This window comes from Branchiostoma floridae, chromosome 19 (assembly GCF_000003815.2).
Source record: "Branchiostoma floridae strain S238N-H82 chromosome 19, Bfl_VNyyK, whole genome shotgun sequence".
Lineage (NCBI taxonomy): Eukaryota > Metazoa > Chordata > Leptocardii > Amphioxiformes > Branchiostomatidae > Branchiostoma > Branchiostoma floridae.
Genome location: NC_049997.1, coordinates 9,567,100 through 9,589,551, shown reverse-complemented (window position 1 = coordinate 9,589,551; position 22,452 = coordinate 9,567,100). Strand labels below are relative to the sequence as shown.

Here is a 22,452-nt window from a genome sequence, read left to right as displayed (position 1 = left end):
TTTTGGTCAACATGGTGATGCCTATACCATCATTGATCTAATTTTATGAAGGGTTAAAGTGATTTCTCCAAGCTGACACTACTATTTGATCATCTGACAAAAAGAGTAAGGTTGCTGTGTATCAAATCAACTTTGTGTGGCCAAACCAAGTCAGCTGTGGCCACTCTTTGGTGGTCCTTACATAACTTTTTCCATTTACGCAAGCATATACAATTATATAGAATCTTGTATGTAGTGACCATCTAGTCCCCGTAGACCAGATTTCATTTGTCCATTGCATTTTCTTTTGCAGTTTGGACAAAGTACTTACAAATGTATTTTGGTGATGCTTATACCAGTAATATTCTGTAGTAGATTTATGAAGGGCTAAAGTGATTTCTCCAGCACGTCACTTGTCATTTGACCATCTGACAAAAAGAGTAAGGTTGTTGTGTATGAAATCAACTTTGTGTGGCCAAACTAAGTCTGTTGTACAAAACAGATACTATAGTATGTATATTATACTGTGATTTATACTAATAATTATACATCAGACATATTGTGAAATCCCCATTTTGTGTGATACATGTATATCACAGATTCACAGTATATGAGGAAAGGTTGGAGCAATTGAAGTACATGTTGTGTGTTTGTCTGTAGTTGAAAGAATGTGGACGTGAATAGATGGACCGTTTTTGGTAAATAGACTCGGTAGTATGTGGATGTAGAATGGAAGCTAAAATCATGTATTTTGGTATAAAAAGGCAAAGACAGCATTTTATCAGCATTTTATCCCCTAATTTTGCTTTCTCAACAGCTGCCTATCCTCGTAACTAATAGAGAATTGGTAGCCAATCAGCCATTTTAGTGAGCTTAAGATTTAAGGATTATATACAGTCTTATGCATTAAGAAATCAAATTGTTGACTTGGGTGCAATTGGCTTAAAATATAAGTTGTCAATATGTCTTATTAGAATTTGCACTAAAATTAAATGTCTTTTGACCTACTAATGCCTCAGTATATAAAGATTCACAGAATGTTTTCATATCAATTTTCCTAGCAGATGTTGAATGTTGTACGGCTTTCTGGCTGCAGTGAGTGACTCTCTGCCAAATCCCAAATATCTACTTGGAGATTAATTGTTAGCAAAGAAACTTGCATATTACATGTATAAGGGCTCTACCACGCATAAGATAATGTGAAGACAATCAGTAAGGGTGTCGGGGGAAAATCAACCTATTCTTACTTCGGTTGATATTTACATGACAAGTTAATACCAATACGGAAGGGGCAGAAGAGTGAGACATAGAACTTTCTTGGGTTTACAATGTATTACTGACACCCGGTATAGGACTAAAAAATCTTATAATGCATCAAGGCCATTCGGCATGAATATTGAGGACAAAAATACAGAGGACAGACTATGACCAACAGTTGCAGCACATTACATTGAGTTTAATACAAAAATGCCTCTGAGACAAAAGTGTTAATATCATAACTGTGATTGTGACAGAAAAGGCTTCTAGGTTATACAATATCCAGATAGAAAAAAAATAACATACCACTATTTTTTAACACATTACTACGTGTATTTTGAATCCATCTACGGATATTTATGGGACTGAAGCCTGAAAAGTCAGTTTTTCAAGTCCTGCTTGCGACGTACGGTCAAATGTATCTAAAATATACAATTAAGCAGACTTAAAGCTACCCTCTTGTTGCATACTATCAACTCCAATACATGTATGTAACAATTTTACAGCTAGCCAACCAGCATTGTTCTATACCTGAACTTATAGATGATTAAGCAGTCAAAATTTGACATTTTCTTGAAGACTGTTAAGAAATTTCTGTAACGCTTGGCAGTTTTTTGTCTTTTACTTCTACTACAATGGAATGTAAGGAAACCCTGGCTGTTCTAGATCAGGCAAATCTGTTTGTTTCCATTTTGTGAGTGTGTAAGTGACAATTGTGTCTCATTTTGTTTTCTCAGTGTTTCTAAAGAAGCCAGATTTCTCCCTATGCAGTATAAGTATCCTCATGGAGGTGAATCTATGGATTTTATGCACAGTGTGTATAGCTTCTTATTTTGACAGTATCAGCTTGAGGTGTAAAAATGATTTTAACAATTCTGGTACAGTATCTGTAGATAACAGAGAGTGGGCTTCTCGTCTTCATCTTATTCTTTTCCTCACACCCAATAACAAATTACTCACAGTTCTTCATGTCAGTCCTTTACTTTCTTCCGTCGCGGAATGGCTCCGGAGGAAAGAGTTCGGGAAAGTCGGGGAACTCTCCGCCATCGGGGAACGGAAACTCTTCCCCGCCTGGCAGGAACGGTGGCAAATCCTCTTCCTCTGGGAATGATGGCTCTGGGAAGTCAAATCCTCCCTCGGGGAATTCAGGGGCTCCACCCCCCACTTCCACGATCGGTGCCTCGGTTGCCGGCGGTGGTGGAATCGTGGTAACCTCCCTCACATAGTTCAGGAAGTAAATCTCCGGCAGCTCTCCCCCCATGCACACGTACGGACCTGCGTCCTCCTCTGCCACCTCGTCGATGCTCAGGGTACCGTCGTCAGACACCTTCACGCGGTCGTCGCTCTCGCCGAACTTGATCACGGCCCCTTGGGGCGTCACCCAGAACTTGCCAATGCCGATCTCCGTGGTGATGTTGCAGGGCATCTCTGCAACTTCTCCGATGAGGACGGCGATTCCGTTGTCGACGAATAGGATGGCCTCACAGATCAGGCTGGAGATAGGAATGGTGTTGATGTCCTGGTTGGCGTATGCAAATGGAGACGCGCACGTCGCGAATCCGCCGCCAGGTGCCTGACGCCTCCTCCTGTTCCGGTAGAACTGGTAGCTGTAGGTGTTGACAGGCGAACTGCTAGACTCGCCGCGGAGTTGGCGAATGCGCTCGAGGAATGCTGCGTCTGCAGCCGAGCCGCCGCCAGCCTGGCCGCCATACTGATAGGAGCCGCCCTGTGCGTAGCCACCACCTTGGCCATACTGGTAGGACCCACCGGCTGCACCGCCGCCGTACTGTTGACTGTAATCGTAACCTCCGCCCTGTTGGCCACCATATCCACCATACTGCTGGCTGTAGTCATAACCACCGCCTCCTGCGCCATACTGGTACTGCTGACCGTAACTGCCTCCACCTGCACCATACTGATACTGGCCACCTCCGTACTGACCACCATACTGACCACCACCGTACTGACCACCACCGTACTGACCACCACCGTACTGTCCACCACCGTACTGTCCACCACCGTACTGTCCACCACCGTACTGTCCACCACCGTACTGACCACCGTACTGTCCACCTCCATACTGACCACCACCGTATTGACCACCAAAGGGTGCTTGGCCTGCATACTGTACGAACTCCTGGTTGAGAAGAGGGTCAGGCTCGTAGTACGGCCTGTATGGGGGCTCTCCTGAAACCGGACCAGCTCCTGGTGGGGCAGGTTGATCAGCGGAGTAACCGAACCATCCTCGGAGGGCGATCATGTTACAGTCGCAGTGCCAGGGGTTTCCGGCTCCAATCACAAACTTGAGGGATGGTAGCTCTGTCCTGAGGGATGCAGGTAAGGTCACGAGGGCATTGTTGCTCAAGTCCAGGCGTTGCAGCGCATCAAGTCCTTTGAAAACACCTGCTGGAATGACTACGATGCCATTGCCGGAAAGATCCAACCACTGCAGGGCAGGAAGGTTGGCAAAGGCGCCATTTTCAATCACCTGGATGAAATTATTCTGCAGGTATATCATCTGGAGGTTTTCCAAATCCTTGAAGTCATCTTCTTTGACTATTGTGATCCTGTTTTCAAAGAGTTGTATCCGCTTTAGGTTTGACAGAGAGGAGATGGCCTTCCCTGGGATGATGGAGAGGTTGTTAAGGTGGAGGTCCAAGTCGATGAGAGTTGGAAGTCCCTTGAAGGCACCATCGCCAATCTGTTCAATCTGATTCTTATGAAGCTGGATCAACTGCAGGTTTTCTAGGCCCTCGAATGCTCCGTCCTCTACTGTGGTGATGTTGTTTGAGGACAGATAGATCTGTAGGAGATTTGTCATGCCCTTGAATAAACCTGATTGAAGCTTTTCCATTGCATTCCTGTACAGGAACAGCAGTCGTAGGTTGGAGAGGTCCTCAAATGAACCAGTTTCAATGTCAGTGATTTGATTATTGTCAAGGTCAAGCTCTTCCAAGTTCTTCAAGTCTTTGAACAGGCCCTTCTTGACTTCAGTCAGGTCAGTGCCCAGCATGAGGAAGAGACGTGTGTCCGATGGGATCTTTGAGACCTCATCATCAAAGCAGTGGACTGTCAAAATATCCAGGCAGCGACAAACTTTGGGACAAACGCGTAGTGTAGCGTTACCTCTTGCAATTCCACCACCATTATCAGCAATGCAGACATAGTTACCACCGTCATCACCTGTGACACTCTTGATCCAAAGGGTTCCATTGCCAAGAACCTCCTTGTTTCCAACTGGTTCGTCAATGGTGACAACCTTGCCATCAGGTGTTTTCCACCGTGCGGGTGGAACAGGAAGTCCAGATATCTCACAGTTCAGGAAAGCATCGCCACCTTCCTTCACAGTCACATATTCGTCAATGAAAGTGATGACTGGAGGGGTGCAGATCATTGCCTCTTCAGGAACTTCTCGCACTTCCCGACCTTCCAACTCTTGGGGAGCAGCACAGATGGCAGGAATTTCATGGAAGTAGTGTGCAATCAAGTCCATGTTGGCAGCCAAGTTGCAATCACAAGACCATGGATTATTGTAGCCTACGATGAACTTTATCTTTGGCAGTCGCTCTTTGATGTCAGCTGGAAGGTAAGTAAACTTGTTGCCAGACACATCGAAGATCTCAAGACTCTTGAGGTCGTTCAACACTGGAGCCTTCATTCTCGTCATCAAGTTACCGCTCAGGTAGAGGACTCTGAGCTTGTTGAGGGAACTGAATGCTCCAGGTTCAATGTCGACAATGCCATTGCCACTGATGTCCAGCTCCTCAAGGTCAGTGTACTCCTCAAACTGACCTGCTTTGAGGACAGTGGTACCCGGACACTTCCAGATGAGACCTTTGATGCTGGCTGCCTGGACGGGGGCAGGGCGTCCGTCCCCTTCTGGAGGTGGTGTTGCTTCAACCGTGCAGTCTATGGTCACCATCTCATACTCTGCTGAAAGTGCTTCACTTGGGAGGGCAGCTGCAGCATACCCAGCAAAACGTGGAGGATCCATACAGGTGGGACCAGCACCGATCTCAGGCGGGTTCTTCTCGATCCAGCCACTAAGCCAGGATGCGTCTTTGTTGCAGGCAAACGGGTTTCCAAACATGATGATTTCCTTCAAGTTGTCAAGCCCCTTGATTGCTGCCTCTGGAAGAGACTCAAAGTTGTTTTTGGAGAGATCCAGTACTGCAAGTTTCTTCAGACTGGCAAAGAGCCCATCTGGAATTGTGGTAAAATTGGTATTGAACATGTACAGTACCTCAAGAGCGTCCATATCCTTGAAGCTGTCAGCCTTAAGACTTCCTGCAACCAAGTTGCCACCAACGCTCAAAGATGTTAGTCCTTTGCTGATTTTGGCCAGTGCAGCTCCAGGGAAGGTCTTGAGCTTGTTGTTTGACAGGTCCAGTCGTTTGAGTTTCTTCAGCCCATTGAAGGCGTCTGGGTGAATACTTGACACGAGATTGTCCGTAATGTTCAGCTCAATGAGGTAAGGAAGACCCATGAAGGCATTCTTGGGAATGGTCGTAAGGGAGCTGTCCGCGATGAGGAGTCCTCGTGTACGCGGGTTGAGCCCGACGGGGATGGACGCCATGTTGCGGCAGTAAGCCACGTTGTTGGGATAACAGAAGCAGTCCTGAGGGCACCCTGCTACCGAGCCCCGGCCGCGACCCGGCTGCCGCTGTGCCACGCTCACTTGTACTGCTACAAGGAGCATGAAGCCCACGATCTTCCACATCTTTGTCGTCTTTGGTGAAGCCTTAGGCCTGAGTAATCTCTATCTGCACTGCTGGTCACTCCTGTAAAATAAAAAAAGGGAAAAAACTGTAAATTTAATGGCATTCATTTTTTCACCAGCATTTGTGAGTTCATAGTTTTTTTAGAAAACAATGGTTGTGTCTGACAGTTTAAATTTGTTGGAAATATAGCTGAGGGTACATGTAAAAAGCAGGGTTGTGTAGGGTCTGTCCCTCCATCCCGGGTAAAAAATTTACTTATTGGGACGAATGTTTTGTCCCATCCATCTGTAAAATCTGAACTTCATTGACATGAAATTGACGAAAATATATTTTTGTAAGCTTCAAATGACAGCTTCAGCAACCAAAATCAACAACATGCACTCCCAAACACTAAGTGCTCGGATGGAAAAAAATCAAGCTTGAAACAGGCAGGGTAAAAATATACAGTTTTCTTTTGGAGTATGATACTATGAAGGCATTGTTAGCAAGTAAGACATTTCGTAAACTGCTGTGGGTAAAAAGCTACATTTTGTGGCTAGAGCCATTGCCCTGTGGTTCACCCTCTCACCTCCATATGACCTCTAACAAGGCCTGGTGGCCATCAGTGTAAAAGGAGGGCACAACACTGGCCCCTGACATCTCAACAGTTACATGAGAGATCCCATGTCTCCTCCCTGTCAGGGTGGGCAGTAACTAGGCCTCCCCTGATAAATATCTCAGTGGCAGTGATAAGTGTGGTTGGCAGGCTGTGAAATGTGGAGAGTAGAGTGTGTAATTTAGATGTTCTTCCTCAGCAAATCGTGTGGTCAAGTTTCATCTTCATCATCATGTTCATCATATAGCATGTCATCATGTTTGGAAGTCAGTTTACGTTTACAAATACAGTTTTGTAAAGATTCAGTGTTATGTGCTACATGACTAAGATTCACTGTATAAAGCGATAAAGCAATGATCGGTTCCAGTGCTTTTTATGAAGATGTTGTACATGTAGTTTTGCAGTCCATTTTTCAGTAGCCTGTATGCCAGCATTGTAGCTTAATTAAGTATGCTCTCTCGGTTGCTTCACTATGATATAATTGTTGATTAGGTGTTTTTTTAATGAGATTGTTCAAAGCAAAGATTAGATAAAGAATGACGGGGACCAGTAAATGAGTACTGTTGTTTGGTAAATATCAACAAGAAGCTAGGTCTGGAGAAATTCCATTGTCTAGACTATCAATCATAGTCTAGGGTCTAGACAGTCAATTATCAATGAAGTTACACTTACAGACTTTAAATATAGGAAATAAAGGCCTGACAAACTGCTAAAATGCAGAAAAAATTGCTGTGACTGAATGTTCAAGGGATTTTGAATAGCAAATAATAATAACTGCTTTCTCTGATCCTTTTTCCATGACCACCTGATGTGAATCTTACGCATTTAAATGTATACTGAAGGAGTACATTTTACCAGGCTACAAAATGAATATGAATGATGAAAATTAAGCCAGGATTAATTAATAAGAATTTGACCATTGCATGTTATTTTTGAATAGTATGCTAAATAGATTCCTAAACAATACCGCGAACAACAAGGATGTACAAAAAATGTATATCAAATCCTTTTAGAAAAATCTGTTTCTTTTCCCTGTTAGTAGAGAGTTAGTAAGAGTGCATTGTCAGAGCAAGCAACTTTGACAAGACCCAGTCACCACCTCACAGGACCTCTTCCAATAGCTTACAATGTCAATTTGTGGTTGCCCTTCCTACTAAAATAAACGGGCTGTCCACAGTTGACCTTGACACATCTGGCTTGATAAGGAATGTGCTGATCTCAGCTGAACTGTATGCCTAAAGAAGTGTATGTATCTTGCCTGTCTATTAAATAAAAAAAAGTAATAATATATAACGTTCTATGTATTTAGACCCTTAGAGTCGAACTAAAGGGTCTGTGGTAAAATCTCCTTGGGGTCTGGCCCTAGAGTACTCCTAAAGCCAAGAGCTGGTTTGTGTAGGCCCAGGAAACAGTCTGGCTGTTCGTAGATCAGTGACTTTTTAGCACATGGATCAAATCTATATCTATAAACTTGAAAGAGTTTTCTTGTAAATTGCAGCTATGAAAGTTGTTACAATACGTAGATGAGATTTGAAGTTTACAGCCTATAAAATCAGGAGGCCAGCTGCTGGATCACTGACATTGCACATTTTGCCTTTTTCCGGTAAGCGTTACGAGCCATTTTAATTCACCGTTAATCGTTACAGACCCTCCTTAATTCACCGTTAGGCGTTATCGGTATATTCTTCGCCTCCTGAATTTACCGTTAAGCGTTACCGGGCCTCCTGAATTCACCGTTAAGCGTTACCAAGACCCCCCCATGCAGACCCTCTTTGCAGACACTGTACAGAAGAGTGCCAGGATGTGGTTGACCACATTGGCGCCAACTGAATTTGGGGTGAAGGAGAAAGAGATTGCATGGTCTTTGATCAAAGATTGGGCCTTAAAAGAGACTCACAGACAAATAACTGCAAGTATTCCACATTTTTGTACCATCTCCCCAACCATCCTTTAATTCTTTGCTCCAGAGGTAGCCACTTCACAAGGAAATTCATCTATTCCTGTCTAGACCTGACATAAATTGGAGTGAGAGCCAAAATAAATTGCTTTGAAGAATCTGATTTAGCAAGCCTCTTTTCTGTATTATAAGACCCCCTGGATATTGTCTCTCTTGACTTTCAGCTAGCCTGGCCATGTCAGCACCACTCACCCCTACAAACAACATGTCCATCACATGTTTGTCCTGTGTTATACTAGAGGGTCTGCATGCTCTTTTCCGTAAGGCGTAGGCAGCCTATTTTATTTCCCGTAATTCGTAGGGAAAACCATCTTATCTACGTAAATCGTAGCGAGGTGACGAAATTTAGCATAATTGCCTTCCTTGATTTAGCGTAATACGTAGGGGGTTCTCCTGAATTCAGTGTAAATCGTTGTCAGGACCCCCCATACTGACCCTCATACTATAGCTAGATATGCCTGTCTGGTTACAGAAGACCTGGGGTGATGAAATGGTGTAAGGTTCTTGACTTGAGGGACCTATAGATAGTGTGTGCTCTAAGTAGTGACATCTGTTTCAGGAAGAAATGGGTTGAAAACAACTTGCTAGAATACTAACATTAGTAGCAAAATTTCATACCACTTCAGGGCTCGAAATACTGGGTACATGTGCACCCAGGTGCACCCAAAATTAGAACTGTGCACCCAATTTTTTTCAGTGGGTGCACAGGGTGCACCCAAATATTTTCTTAGGTTTATGTATGAAAAGATATCAAGTATACTAGTATACATCATATTCTTGACATCTAAGTGTTAAAAAGATAATAAAAATGTCAGTCATGGTACTTATTTAATAATTTGAGAGCTTGTTACTAAGTTTTGTTATTATTTTTTTCTGACATTCTACTTAAATTTAAGTGGTGCACCCAAAAAATTTTTGGTGCACCCAATTTTTTAAGCTGGGTGCACCAGTGCACCTAATCCCAAAAATGAATTTCGAGCCCTGCACTTGTACAGATATAAAGAGCATATTGGAGGTATATAAGACTCAATAGCTTGCTCTTGTAATCACAAATTTTTCTCAAAAATCAACCAACGGTAATGAATTTGAATACTTTGAAGAAATCTGTCTCAGTCAGGAGGGCCTATATTTCAAATGTACATATCACTTCTTTAACCAAAATCCTATGCAACACCACACTTTTGATTTCCTAATAATAAGACTTGATTTTGTGATAAGACTTCTTGTACACAAACATAACTTCCTGTATAATATGTATAGATTTCCCTAATACAACAGACTGTAATTGAATCAGTTATAGTATGTTATTGACCTCTACTCTTTTGGTCAGATAACTCAGTAATAACATCTCATACAGTAATGGCTAAAAAGCTTTGACAGGTTGAAATTGGAACTTAAGTACTCCTGCCTTCAGGACCCAGAAGACATACATGTAGACTCAGTCTGACTGGATGCCAAACTGTTTCCAGGGCCTACACAGGCCAATTGATATTGAAATTGGGCTGGGAGTCTATATAATCCACTTGACCACTACTCAGTCTTGTGTTTATATCTTAACATGTGGTCGTAAAATGTTCTACAGCAAAGATAGCCCATAAATAGCCTTTCATCCCATATACTGCTCCATTTCCCCTTACAAGGTAATACTTCACTACCATATGTCCAAACAGATGTTCAAGCATCTCGTGTTACCAAAGGTCCACTAGCAAAGTCCTGTAAGCTGAACTACAAGTTCACACTCTAGTCCAAAAGGCTCCCCCAGATGGCCACCACTTGCTACATTCTGCCAGATCAAACAGAAGAAGACTTTCTTCAAGTTACAAAATAAGACAGAAGAGTAGACCCTTGATGCAGTCAACTGCAAAGATCTTACCAAGACAGTACAATAACAGGAAGTTCAAGTTGCTACAACAATGTGACATGCTTTGCCTTTAGTGTTGCTGTAATATCTTAGCCGTCTTCAGAATCCAAGAACACTACAATGAATGTGTTTTGCCTTAAAAAAAAAAAGAAAAAAAGTTTCGCTTTTACTTAAAGTTTTAGATAGAAACTACATATTTTTGTACATTTACAGTATTGTGTTGGTAGTCAACCGTTATGTAAAAGGAGAGGGATCAGTTTGCCAGTTATATATGAAAGGTTTGGAAATTATAGCTGTGGCCAGTGGCATGCTAAGGAAGGATTGATGGCTTGAATAAGATGAAATTTGACTTGCAGGACTTTACCAATTAAAACATGTGTACATTACCCTGACTGCAATTCATTTTTAAAACAACTAGGTATCACAATTGGAAGTTCCACTGCTGTTCCATAGTCATGGTGCTATCTTTAAGCATTTTGAAGTCTCATCAAGACCTACCCACATACCGTATGTACCAGATATCAAGACAGTTCATCTAGGCCCTCTCAAGTTATCGTGTGAGACAGAATGCTATTCAAAAACATACTAACTTTCTGGTGTAAGTAATTAAGGTCTGGGATGTGTTGGTTCAAGTTTAGGGGTTTGGTTGCAATCTTTGTACAGCTACGTAAATTTGTCTCTTGCAATCATGATCAGTAATTAATCAGCTGAAGGATGGAAACAGTTTTTATTTGTCTGTGTCACAGCACCAAAGAGAAAGAATATTTGGACTAACCATCATGGTATGCTACATGTATTATGCATGCACAAATCGTATAATCTACAACAGGATCCAATCTTGAAACAATTTCACAATGAATAATGTTCAGCTCAGTTCTATCTTGATTCACTACCGGTTTCTATTTTCTTTAAAATTTGTAAACATGTATGCCTCATGATTTCTAGTCTGAAAAGATCATTAATTAAAGAAATATCATAAAAACTGTACTGATATTATAGCAACATTCTTCTGTAACTTTTCAACTTATCTCTACAGAGATGCAACTTATATCTTTATCGTTTACGGTAACAATCTTAAAAAAAAACTGGCTAATGTCACAAATGTTGGAAATGCGAGACTTACCAAGTGTCCAGCACTTGCAAGAAATTCCCCTCTCAATAATCCAGGGAGAGAAAATCACTCCAGGGAATTCCTCTTCCTTCCCATGCAAGTCTTGGAAGGCAGGCAGACTCTTGCAGCAACCCCAGGGCAGTTGTCCTGGGCTGTGAGGTGGCAGTCTGAAAACTTCACTTCTGATTGATCTGGAGTTCCCAGACTGCCCCTCGGTGCCCTCGTTGCCATGGAAACCGGGGAGATTCTTCCACTTGCTGCCCTGTCAATCACCAGGCATATGGAAGCCACATGTGCCTGCTGGTATTTTTAGAGGTGACTGCACAAGTAGATTGAAGAGTTGGTGGAAGGGTTTTTGGTCAGTCTTCTTTGTTTGATCTTGTTACATTTCTGCCAAGTCTAATAAAAACAAAGGAAATACCTTGTTTTTTTGCATTCTTCCTTTTTATCTTGTTAAAAAAAAAATCAAATTTGAGGTTTAAGAGAGACTCCAATTGAAATGTTTAATTTTTTGTTAGTCAGGCATCTTAGCTGGAAGGTGACACTTTCATCAGTGTTTGTTTGTTTGTTGGTTGGTTGGTTGGTTGGTAAAAACAGGATGCTTTAGAAAAATAGAATTATATTAATGGATTTTCAAGAATTAATTGATCAGTACAGTTTATTTGTTATCATCAACTGGATACAAAAACAAACATGCAGCACTTACAATGTCTATTAAAGCTTTCTTTCTGTCTGCTATAGGCTAATATGGCTATACAACAAGATTGAATAAAGCCCTTATTCAACCTCCTTGGGCTATATAAGTACATGTAAGTGTAACAATTAGAACTTGTTTAAGCTAACTATACATGTACATGTATCTCATCTCATCTACACACAGTTTTTACCGATATCTGTGGAGATGTCGGGAGGGATCTAGAACGTAGGGGGCCGGACACCTATGGCGCTTGCAGTCATAAACATATAGCGCGATTTTCCAAATGGCGTTATATGCTAATGAGCCTTCCCGAAGTCGGGAAGCATCTACACGCGCGCGAAGCTGTCGGGGACCCCTGCTAAGCTATCGGTAAGGTATCGTACGAATGGTCCGGACCTTTCCCGATATCGTAATGGCGATATAGTAGTTCCATCTAGACGATGAAAAAAGCTGTCGGCGAGAGGTTGTAGACTCGCTGATATCGGGAAAAGCTGTGTGTAGATCGTTTTATCTGTTACAAGACCCCCATAACAGATAAAATCTTTTGCCAGTCTCTCCCTTTCCTTCCTGTCTACATGTACCTTGGTCATCAACCTTCCCAGTAGGAAGTAAACAAGGCAATCTGTTCTGGTCTATAAACGTCCATGTAGCAGAATTAATGGTCGCATCACCCCACAGCCCCTGTAATGGGAGGTGTCTCTTACATGTACATCCAGGTTACACAAATAGCCTGTCCAAGGCAGGAAACCCAGGAGAATAATGGCTGGAACACATGCTAAACACACTGTTTGTTACTGGTAGCTGTTCTGGAAAATTGGGCATTAGGAAGGATAGGGAAGGGCTTAGCTTAAGGGTGGTCCAGACAACTGGCAGCCTACATTCTTAGATTCTACATGTACACTATAAATATAATGTTACATTGTACCTTAGGCCACACCAATTTTATTTCCTTTTTTCTCGAATTTCCCGACCCTATTTTTTCCGATCTGAAAAAAAAACAAAAAAACTTTTCAAATTGATGGCCTCACCTCGTATTGACAAAATCTCACAGCCTCTCCTTTCTGAAATTAACTATGGGCGTCAAATTCCAGTAGCTGTACGTGCCTATTTTTGATGGTACGTTTGTAATTTTTCTTCAAACTTTCTGTTTTGCTACCAGGGACCCCCGAATTAACTGTAACTTGAGTAAGCCCCTCGATCTCTCCTACCCGACTTTTTGCAATAGTTTTTTTTCTATCTATTTTCCGACCGACCAACCCAATTTTTTCTTTAAAAAAAACGAGAAACAAGAAATAAAATTGGTCTGGCCTTATGACTTCCATTATACATACATATGATGGTATAATGTTCTACAGATACGATGTTGTCAGTAGTAAAAAATCTAGAATTAGTAAAGCTGACCAGTAAAGTCTAATAGTCCTACTAGAGCTTCGTTATTACTTAATTATCACTTCTCACACTTGCAGTCAAACCTGTACCTTTACATAAGGACCTACCTACCTACCTGGTCAATGTGACTACTTTATGGTGGTCCCATAGATAATTTTTCACACAAGATTGACACCAGCATCCTGTCTATAGTGACAACCTATCAACATAGACCAGATTTCATTGGCCTCTTGAGTGGTCTTCAGTTTTGACTGTACAAAGCAGAAAAGTACATTTAGATTTTGGGTACATAAAATAAAATATGCTTGCACGAAACTCTAAATATAGTATAATGAATACAATTTCAAGCCTCTATAACGTCATAGCACTGCCTATACATATCCTACAAATCCTACGCTAATTATTGGCTGGTTTAAAACCTTAAAAGAGCAAAACAGGCAGCAATCTAATTACTGAAAAGCAACTTGATAATTATCATGTTAGATAGATTGAAGGATATTCATACACTATCAAAAGTCCGTATCCACAATTGTAACATTGTTTACAATGCAAAATACAATTGTAAATACATGATTGAGTGAAATACAAAATAAGAGTAAACATTTCATGTTTCGTGCCTTATTTTTCTTCCATTATGTCCACTCTACAAATATCTAGCCTGGTATCCAGCCATATTATAGCTCCTGACTCTACAGAAGAGACTCAGAGCTATGATATGGCTGGATACCAGGCTAACAAATATCTGTAAGTTGGTATCTTGGGCTTTATCTTGATTTGATCAAGGTAAGTGGTTTGAATTCCCTGGCAAGCCTACTCCTTAGGCTAGTAAAATGGCTGGTCCCTGATTTTCCTTGCCCCCAGGCATTACTGGTTGCCCCCTGTTGTGTAAACTCAGCAGTTTCCCTGCTGTTGTTATCAGTCTGTTTGTTTTCATGTGGGAGATCATTAATTAAGATGTCTGGGGGAGGAGGAAAGAGATATATTATACCACAATGAGAGTAAACTCTACCCTGGGGGCCAGACAGGATCGGGTAGCTAGCAAGTTTTGTTGGGGTTTCCAAGGCAAACAGCCGGTGGATATCACATTGGCACTCCAGGGGAGTTGTTTAAGCCCAAAGGAGTTATCCCTAGGGCAGGTGGACCTCCTTCGGGCTTAAACTCCCAGAGGAAATTTATGGGCTGACTGTCTTGGGCCACCGAATAAACTGTCCTAGCTGCCCATCCTGGCTGGCCCCCAGGGTACATGTAAGTAAACCCATGCCAAAGCCAGTGTCTCAAAATCGCTTTGTTTTTGCTGCCTAGGCACTGCATGTACATTGTACTTCTATGGTAGCTTTCATGTTTTGATGGCCGTTGTTTTGATGGGTACTGGAAGAATAAAATAAAGCGCCTTTAAGTCACACCAACTTGGTTCACGGATTCGCTCACTCCTATTTTTTGGGAAAAAAAATAAAAATAAAAATTACCACTCAGCAAATTTTCACCATTAATGAAACCATTCATCAACTTTCTGGTGTAGTAAATTGGCCTTTATATTATAAGCTCCTTAAAGTGTGGGTACAGGTGCTGTTACTGTACAATAATAGTGTTTTTGTACTTTTTCAAGCTGAAAACTTTTTTTTCCTTATGTTTTGGATTAGCCTTTACCTTAACCCCAACCATTTTACAATTTTTATTTTTATTTCGCCCTCTCGCTCCATCATTTTTATGAAAAAATCCGTGAACCAAGAAATTAAATTGGTGTGGCCTTAGGAACTTCTATTTTATAGATTGGAAAAGTTTAAAAAGTATATGCGTTAACAAGGAAATAGTAATTACATGTACATGTAAGACTTTCTGCACTTTTAGAACTGTTTGAGTCAAATATTAATAAGTGATTGTCACATGCTAATCAGCCAAATGAATACTAGAATCTTGTCGACAGTGTTGATTTTGTGGTTGGTGGTTACTCACAGTTTGTCAGGACAGTTGTCAGACATGTAGCTACTATACTACCTCTGCTTGGCTATGGTCGTGGTCGGAAAGGTGGTCGTTGTGGAGGTCTGGGCAAATCTGGGAAGTCCGGGATCCCAACCGGGGGTGCTGGCAGTAGTCCGCCATCGGGAAATGTTGGTAGTGGTTCGTCGACTCCTCGTGGTGGGAATCGCGGCGGTGGTTCCACTTCTTCTGGTGGTCCGGGTTCTTCTTCTTCTTCTGGCAGTTCAGGTTCTTCTTCTTCTTCTACTTTTGGTGGCTCGGTAGGAGGAGGTGGTGGAGTGGTGACTTCCCTTACATAGTTCAGGAAGTATATGGTGGGTTCTTCTGCTCCCACGCACACGTACGGCCCGGCGTCATCCTCTGACACCTTCTCGATGGTGAGGGTGCCATCATCGGCCACTTTCGTCTTGTTCACGCTGCCTCCGAACTTCACCACTGCTCCTTGTGGTGTTGCCCAGAACTTGCCAATGCTGGTCTCCTTGGAGATGTTGCAAGGCAGTTCCGCCGACTCCCCGATGAGGACAGCGGCCCCATTTTCGACAAAGAGGATGGCCTCGCAGATGAGGCTGGAGATGGGAATAGTGTTGGTGTCTTGGTTGGCGTACGCTATCGGAGTCGCGCAAGTTGCAAACCCGCCCGGCGCTTGGCGTCTTCTCCTGGCTGCGTAGTACCCAACAGGGTGAAAGGGTGTCTGGCCAGTGTGCTCAAGGAACTCGGAGAGGAGGAGGGGGTCGGGCTCATAATAAGGCCGGAAAGGGGGGTCCCCCTGGGCAGGTCCTGCTCCCGGGGGAGGCGGTTGATCGGGTGAGTAACCGAACCATCCTCGGAGAGGAATCATGTTACAGTCGCAGTGCCAGGGGTTCCCAGCTGCAATTACAAACCTGAGGGATGGCAGCTCTGTCCTGAGGGATGCAGGTAAGGTCACGAGGGCATTGTTGCTCAAGTCCAGGCGTTGCAGCGCATCAAGTCCTTTGAACACACCTGCAGGAATGACTACTATCTTATTGTTTGAAAGGTCCAACCATTGCAAGTCTGGCAGATTTGCAAAGGCACCATTTTCAACCACCTGGATTTCATTGTCCTGAAGATAGATCATCTGAAGGCTTTCCAAATCCTTGAAGTCATCTTCCTTGACCATCTTGATTTTGTTGTCGAAAAGCTGCACACGCCTGAGGTTTTTGAGCGATGTGATGGCCTTCCCAGGGATGGCTGTGAGGTTGTTAAGGTGAAGGTCCAAGTCAATGAGAGTTGGAAGTCCCTTGAAGGCACCATCACCAATCTCTTCAATATGATTCTCGTGAAGCTGGATCAACTGTAGATTTTCAAGTCCCTCAAATGCTCCATCCTCTATCGTTGTAATATTGTTAGAGGACAGATAGATCTGTAGGAGATTAGTCATGCCCTTGAATAAGCCAGATGATAGTTTTTCTATAGCATTCCTGTACAGGAACAGCAAACGTAAGTTTTCCAGACTGTCAAATGATCCAACTTCAATGTCCGTGATTTGATTATTGTCCAGATCCAGCTCTTCCAAGTCCTTCAAATCTTTGAACAGGTCCTTCTTTACCTCAGCTAGGTCAGTACCCAGCATTAGGAATAAACGAGTATCAGCTGGAATCTTTGAAATATCAGCTTCGAAGCAGTGGACTGTCAAGATGTCCAGACATCGACAAACTCTGGGACAAACGCGCAGTGTGGCATTTCTCATATCTACGCCACCACCATTGTCAGCAATGCACACGTAGTTACCACCGTCATCAGCTACGGCATTCTTGATCCAAAGGGTCCCATTGTCCAGAACTTCCTTATTTCCAACTGGTTCGTCAATGGTGACAACCTTGCCATCAGGTGTTTTCCACCGTGCAGGTGGAATGGGAAGGCCAGTTATCTCACAGTTCAGGAAAGCATCACCACCTTCTTTCACAGTCACATATTCATCAATGAAGGTGATGACTGGAGGGGTGCAGATCATTGCCTCTTCAGGAACTTCTCGCACTTCCCGACCTTCCAACTCTTGGGGAGCAGCACAGATGGCAGGAATTTCATGGAAGTAGTGTGCAATCAAGTCCATGTTGGCAGCCAGGTTGCAGTCACAGGACCATGGATTATTGTAGCCTACGATGAACTTGATCTTTGGCAGTCGCTCTTTGATATCAGCTGGAAGGTATGTCATCTTGTTGTCTGACACATCCAGTACCTCAACACTCTTCAGGTCATTCATAACTGATGGTTTGATGCGCTTGATGGAGTTTTCGCTCAGGTAGAGAACCTTCAGCTTGTTGAGGGAACTGAATGCTCCAGGTTCAATGTCAATAATGCCATTGCCACTGATGTCCAGCTCCTCAAGGTCAGTGTACTCCTCAAACTGCCCTGCTTTGAGGACGTAAGTGCTTGGACACTTCCAGATGAGACCTTTGATGATTTTGACAGGAGGAGGGCGTCCATCATCCTCCCCATTCAGGGTATCTGGAGGTGGTGTTGGTTTAACAGTGCAGTCAATGGTTGTCTGGTTATACTCAGCTGAAAGTACTTCACTTGAAAGTCCGGCTGCTGCATACCCAGCAAAACGTGGAGGATCCATACAGGTGGGACCAGCACCGATCTCAGGCGGGTTCTTCTCAATCCAACCACTAAGCCAGGATGCATCTTTGTCACAAGTGAAAGGGTTTCCAAACATGACAATTTCCTTCAAGTTGTCAAGTCCCTTGATTGCTCCCTCAGGAAGAGATTCAAAGTTGTTTTTGGAGAGATCCAGTACTGAAAGTTTCTTCAGACTGGCAAAGAGCCCATCTTCGATTGTTGTAAAATTTGTATTATACAGATAGAGTCCCTCAAGAGCCTCCATACCTTTAAAGGACTCTGCTGTAAGACTTCCTGCGAGCCAGTTACCACCGAGGTTTAGAGACTTAAGCTTTGCCCCAACTTTATCCATGGCTCCTTTAGGAAAGGCCTTGAGTTTGTTGTTTGACAGGTCCAGCAGTTGAAGTTTCTTTAACCCATTGAAGGCATCTGGGTGAATACTTGTGAGAAGGGTCTCTGTGATGTTCAACTCTACAAGATATGGAAGACCCATGAAGGCATTCTTTGGAATAGTCGTGAAGGAACTGTCTGCGACGAGTAGTCCTTTAGTACGAGGGCTCAGGCCAAGTACAGGCATGGAGTCCAAGTTACGACAGTAGGCAACATTATTAGGGTAGCAGAAGCAATTTTGAGGGCACCCTGGTTGACCCTGTGTCACGCCCACCTGTATGGTGACAAGCAGGACAAACTTTGCAATCCACATTGTTGCAGTTGTGAGTTTTCAGGCCTTCCTTTGCTTGTGTCTGCACACCCTATAGAGTGAGAAAAGCATGATTAAAGTTCACATTCCAATGCCAAGTTTGATTAAAACTGTCAAATTAGAGTGATAAAGATGCATAGCATATTGAAAATTTGATTTGTTACAATAAAAGAACAAAACTAAAGACAAATCCTGAAATCAAGCACTAAGAAATATAACTAATTTACAGTACCGTCAAATCTAAACCTGTCCAAGAAGACCACTCGAGGTCCATAAAATCTTCTGGTCTTTGTGGACAGGTGTCTGTCTGTCTGTATCTATATAGCCGGTATAACCGCCGTTCGGCGTAACACACCAGCTTCGCAGGCACGCGGTGCGGCAGCAGCTGGTTATATTACACTGAACGACTTGTTACCCCTAACTTTTGCACATCTATCAGCAAGCGTTCTTTAAAACTACCCAGAGAAGATGACCCTACTGTACTTGGTGATAACAAATTCCACTCTACGACAGTTCTGGAAAGTACGAATTTTTGAACACATCAATCCTAGGTTGGTAACTCTGGTATTTGAAGGCATGACTGGTAGTGGTCACTGTAGACAATATTCTTAATTCTGGTGTGAATGGGGAAATTGGAAGAGACCATCAAAAAGTGGTCACATTGGCCAGGTGGTCCTTATATAAACATGATCACTCACTCAGGTTTGACTGTACTTATAAAGTTCTAATCTAAAGTGAGGAAAGATAAGGATCATTGACTGATAGGTCACAGAAAAAAGGCAGAAAGCCTTGTTTTTATCATTCTAAAGGAGGTAACTTGAGCAGATTTAACTGTACTTAATATAAAGTTCTGATTTATAGTGAGGAAAGATAAGGATCATTGACTGATAGGTCACAAAAAAAAGGCAGTAATCCTTGTTTAATCTGTTAAACCCCTTCCAGGCCCATTGCCACAGATCAGTGCCAAGTATAACAGATGGTGATGGTAAAGATAACAGTTACCAAGAGATGGTCAGGTTTAAGATCACTGGGCAATCTTCCCGGTTTTGCTTGAGCTTAAGAAAGTTTAATTGTGAAGACTGTGACCATTTGGCAGCTTTGTGTCCATTTCGTTTTTTTTTTTTACATTATTTGATGTGTTGAACTCCAAACTTGTTTGTTGTATTTGATATCCTGTGTAACAAATCTTTGGTTGAACATTGCAACGTCAGTATCAATTGAAACATTGAGTATCACTCAAGCTCACAAGCAAAACACAAGTTCAAAGACGGCTTCAAGAACAATTCCCTCCAACCCCAGGATGCAAACTTGCTTATTGGAGTGGAAAAAAAATTATGATTTTTGTGATAGGAAATACATTTTTTGAAATGAGTGAAGCATATTTTCGTAAGCTAAAAATGACATTAAACAATGAAAATCATGGGCTCCAAAATTGAGATTGACTGGAAACTTGTAGATTTGAGCCGTCACGTACCAGGGCACTCTTAATGAACTAAAGGTGTTAAACGCCCTTAACACAGGAGCTTAAGCCAAACAGGTTATATGATCTCCTTGGAAGTGCTGCATGAAAAGTTTCCAGATTCAGTCTGGTGGGCTTGAACACCAACTTTGAGATCCAGTACCTAGATCGCTAATGGTTTTATGTTTAAAACTTGGCAATTCGTGATACATGTACATGTGCGTTTTTAAAGTCTTTTATTTAGCTGTTTTTTCGGATGCTTTCAAGTGTCTGTTGGGGTCTCCAGTATTTTTGTCAGAATGCCAACATTGTCTCAAAACATCCGAAAAATGTGCATAAGTTGCATAAAAAGGACAGGGTGTATTTCTTACATATTTTTGGGGTTGAAATTTGCATCACAAAACGCAGGAAAAAGATAGCCCGTGTGCCATCCAAGTTACTATTAAGGTTTCCTTACTCAAGACCTTAGTATGGGAACCCCAGTAATATATATATATAGAATGACACCCCAGCCTGGAAAAAGTCAGTTTCAGAGGATTAGTAAGAAATTTAAAGTTTTCTGGTACTCCCAAGATTTTTCTTGCCTAAATTAGCGCTTCTTACTTTGGTTTCCTCCCTTCACACTGAATGCCTATAGTCAACTTTCATCAATTTGCCATGTTTAATGTTGTGGAGCATTCAGTAGGGCCGATGAAGACTCAATTTGGAATTTGTAACCCTCCGAATCTCTTATTACCCACATTTTGGGAGGAAAATTTCCACTCAATGCTACATTTATGGAAACACGCACAATGGACATTGTTTGTTTTTAACTTGGTCACACTGTTCTGGGTCAAAAATATTGGGACGTCTCTGCGCAAAATTGAACCTGTCTATCACAAAATGAAGGAAATCCCAAAACGCTACCACAGGCTACAAATGCTACCAGTGAAGACCCAACTTCATCTGTAAGACCCTTCCTCATCTCATCTCATCTCCATCCTCAATACATAGATGATGGGGGAATTTAACAACATCCTCTAGCAAATCATAATATTGCAATTGATAATGTTCCCCTCAAACAAAATTGTCCCGTGCTGTAAAAAAGAGGCACCATGAGCATGAACCCACCACACTAAACAAAAAGCCTTTTGTTAATTGGGTAACCTTGGATTATACATTGTATAACTATAAGGTAGTATCATAAGAATGTAGAAAAATGTCACTTACCAAATGTACAGCACTTGTAAAATGAACCTCACAATGATGGTTTCGGGGATCTGCTCTGAAGACGCAACGTTTGTTCCCGTCCGTTAAACTCGCAAGCCCACGGACTGGAAGCAACTCTTAGTCTTAGCAGACAATTGCTTTTGGCTCTAATACTTGGCTGCCTCAATGCTTCTTATTCGATTAGTTCTGAACTTTTCAGGGGCGACTGTTTTGGGCCTGTTGTCATGGACATTGGATGTTCTCCAACTTGCTTAAGGGCTCAGCTACAAAAATGTGTATAAGAACCACATGGGCGTGCTGCTGTTTTGGAAGAACTTCTCATGTCGATAAATTGTTTTTTTGAGCCCGCAGTTGGCACTGGCTTTAAGTTTTTGGTTGAAACAACACAGACGTATATCAGTTAGAACAAGTCCAACTCAAATATCCTACATCACTTGTTGAAAAAAGTAGGAGTTTATCCTGGTGTGAGTGTTTCTTAAACCTGCAGTCCAATGGCCTCACCTGGGGCAATTGTCGTATTGAGTCATCCGGCACTGAATGACAGCCTCCAGACCCTTGGTATTCAGCCCTATTGCCTAGTTAAGTTGGCCAACCCTATGACACAGACCATTATGGGCTGTACGATAGCATCCTACCCAGCCCAGCCCATCCACTAAGCTGAGGTCTAGGGCTTATGCATAAAAAAAGAAATGTTCGTGTTTTAATGAGTTTGTGGTAAAATTTCACCAAAACGTTGAACATAAAAACGTTTTGGATGTACTTTGTGAAAGAATTTTTTGGGTAGCCTTGTATCCAGGTGTATGATAGTTCCCGAGTTTCTTCTGTCCTCCCCTATTTACGGAGAGGACAGAAGAGACTTGGGAGCTATGATATGGCTGGATACCAGGCTTAGTTTAAGAGGGGTTTTGTATAACACTAGAGTCAGGCATTGCCTTATTGTAATGGCAAAAATCAATCTTG

General features: G+C 42.4%; 3 protein-coding genes across 6 annotated transcripts in view; 1 reads left to right on the top strand and 2 right to left on the bottom strand.

The window, feature by feature from the left end:
- Positions 1-22,452, top strand: part of LOC118406950 (TBC1 domain family member 15-like) — a 49,700-nt gene that overhangs the window by 8,774 nt on the left and 18,474 nt on the right. The gene's annotated exons all lie outside the window — the stretch shown is intronic.
- LOC118406946 (slit homolog 2 protein-like) lies at positions 1,955-11,740 on the bottom strand. Its single transcript, XM_035807342.1, has 2 exons — positions 11,494-11,740; positions 1,955-6,017 (listed from the first exon to the last, which is right to left on the bottom strand). The coding sequence occupies exon 2, from the start codon at positions 5,954-5,956 to the stop codon at positions 2,216-2,218; it is 3,741 nt and encodes a 1,246-aa protein (XP_035663235.1). The 5' UTR covers positions 5,957-6,017; positions 11,494-11,740; the 3' UTR covers positions 1,955-2,215.
- Positions 15,327-22,026, bottom strand: LOC118406947 (slit homolog 2 protein-like). Its single transcript, XM_035807343.1, has 2 exons — positions 21,493-22,026; positions 15,327-18,876 (listed from the first exon to the last, which is right to left on the bottom strand). Exon 2 carries the CDS (start codon positions 18,825-18,827, stop codon positions 15,573-15,575), a length of 3,255 nt encoding a protein of 1,084 aa, XP_035663236.1. The 5' UTR covers positions 18,828-18,876; positions 21,493-22,026; the 3' UTR covers positions 15,327-15,572.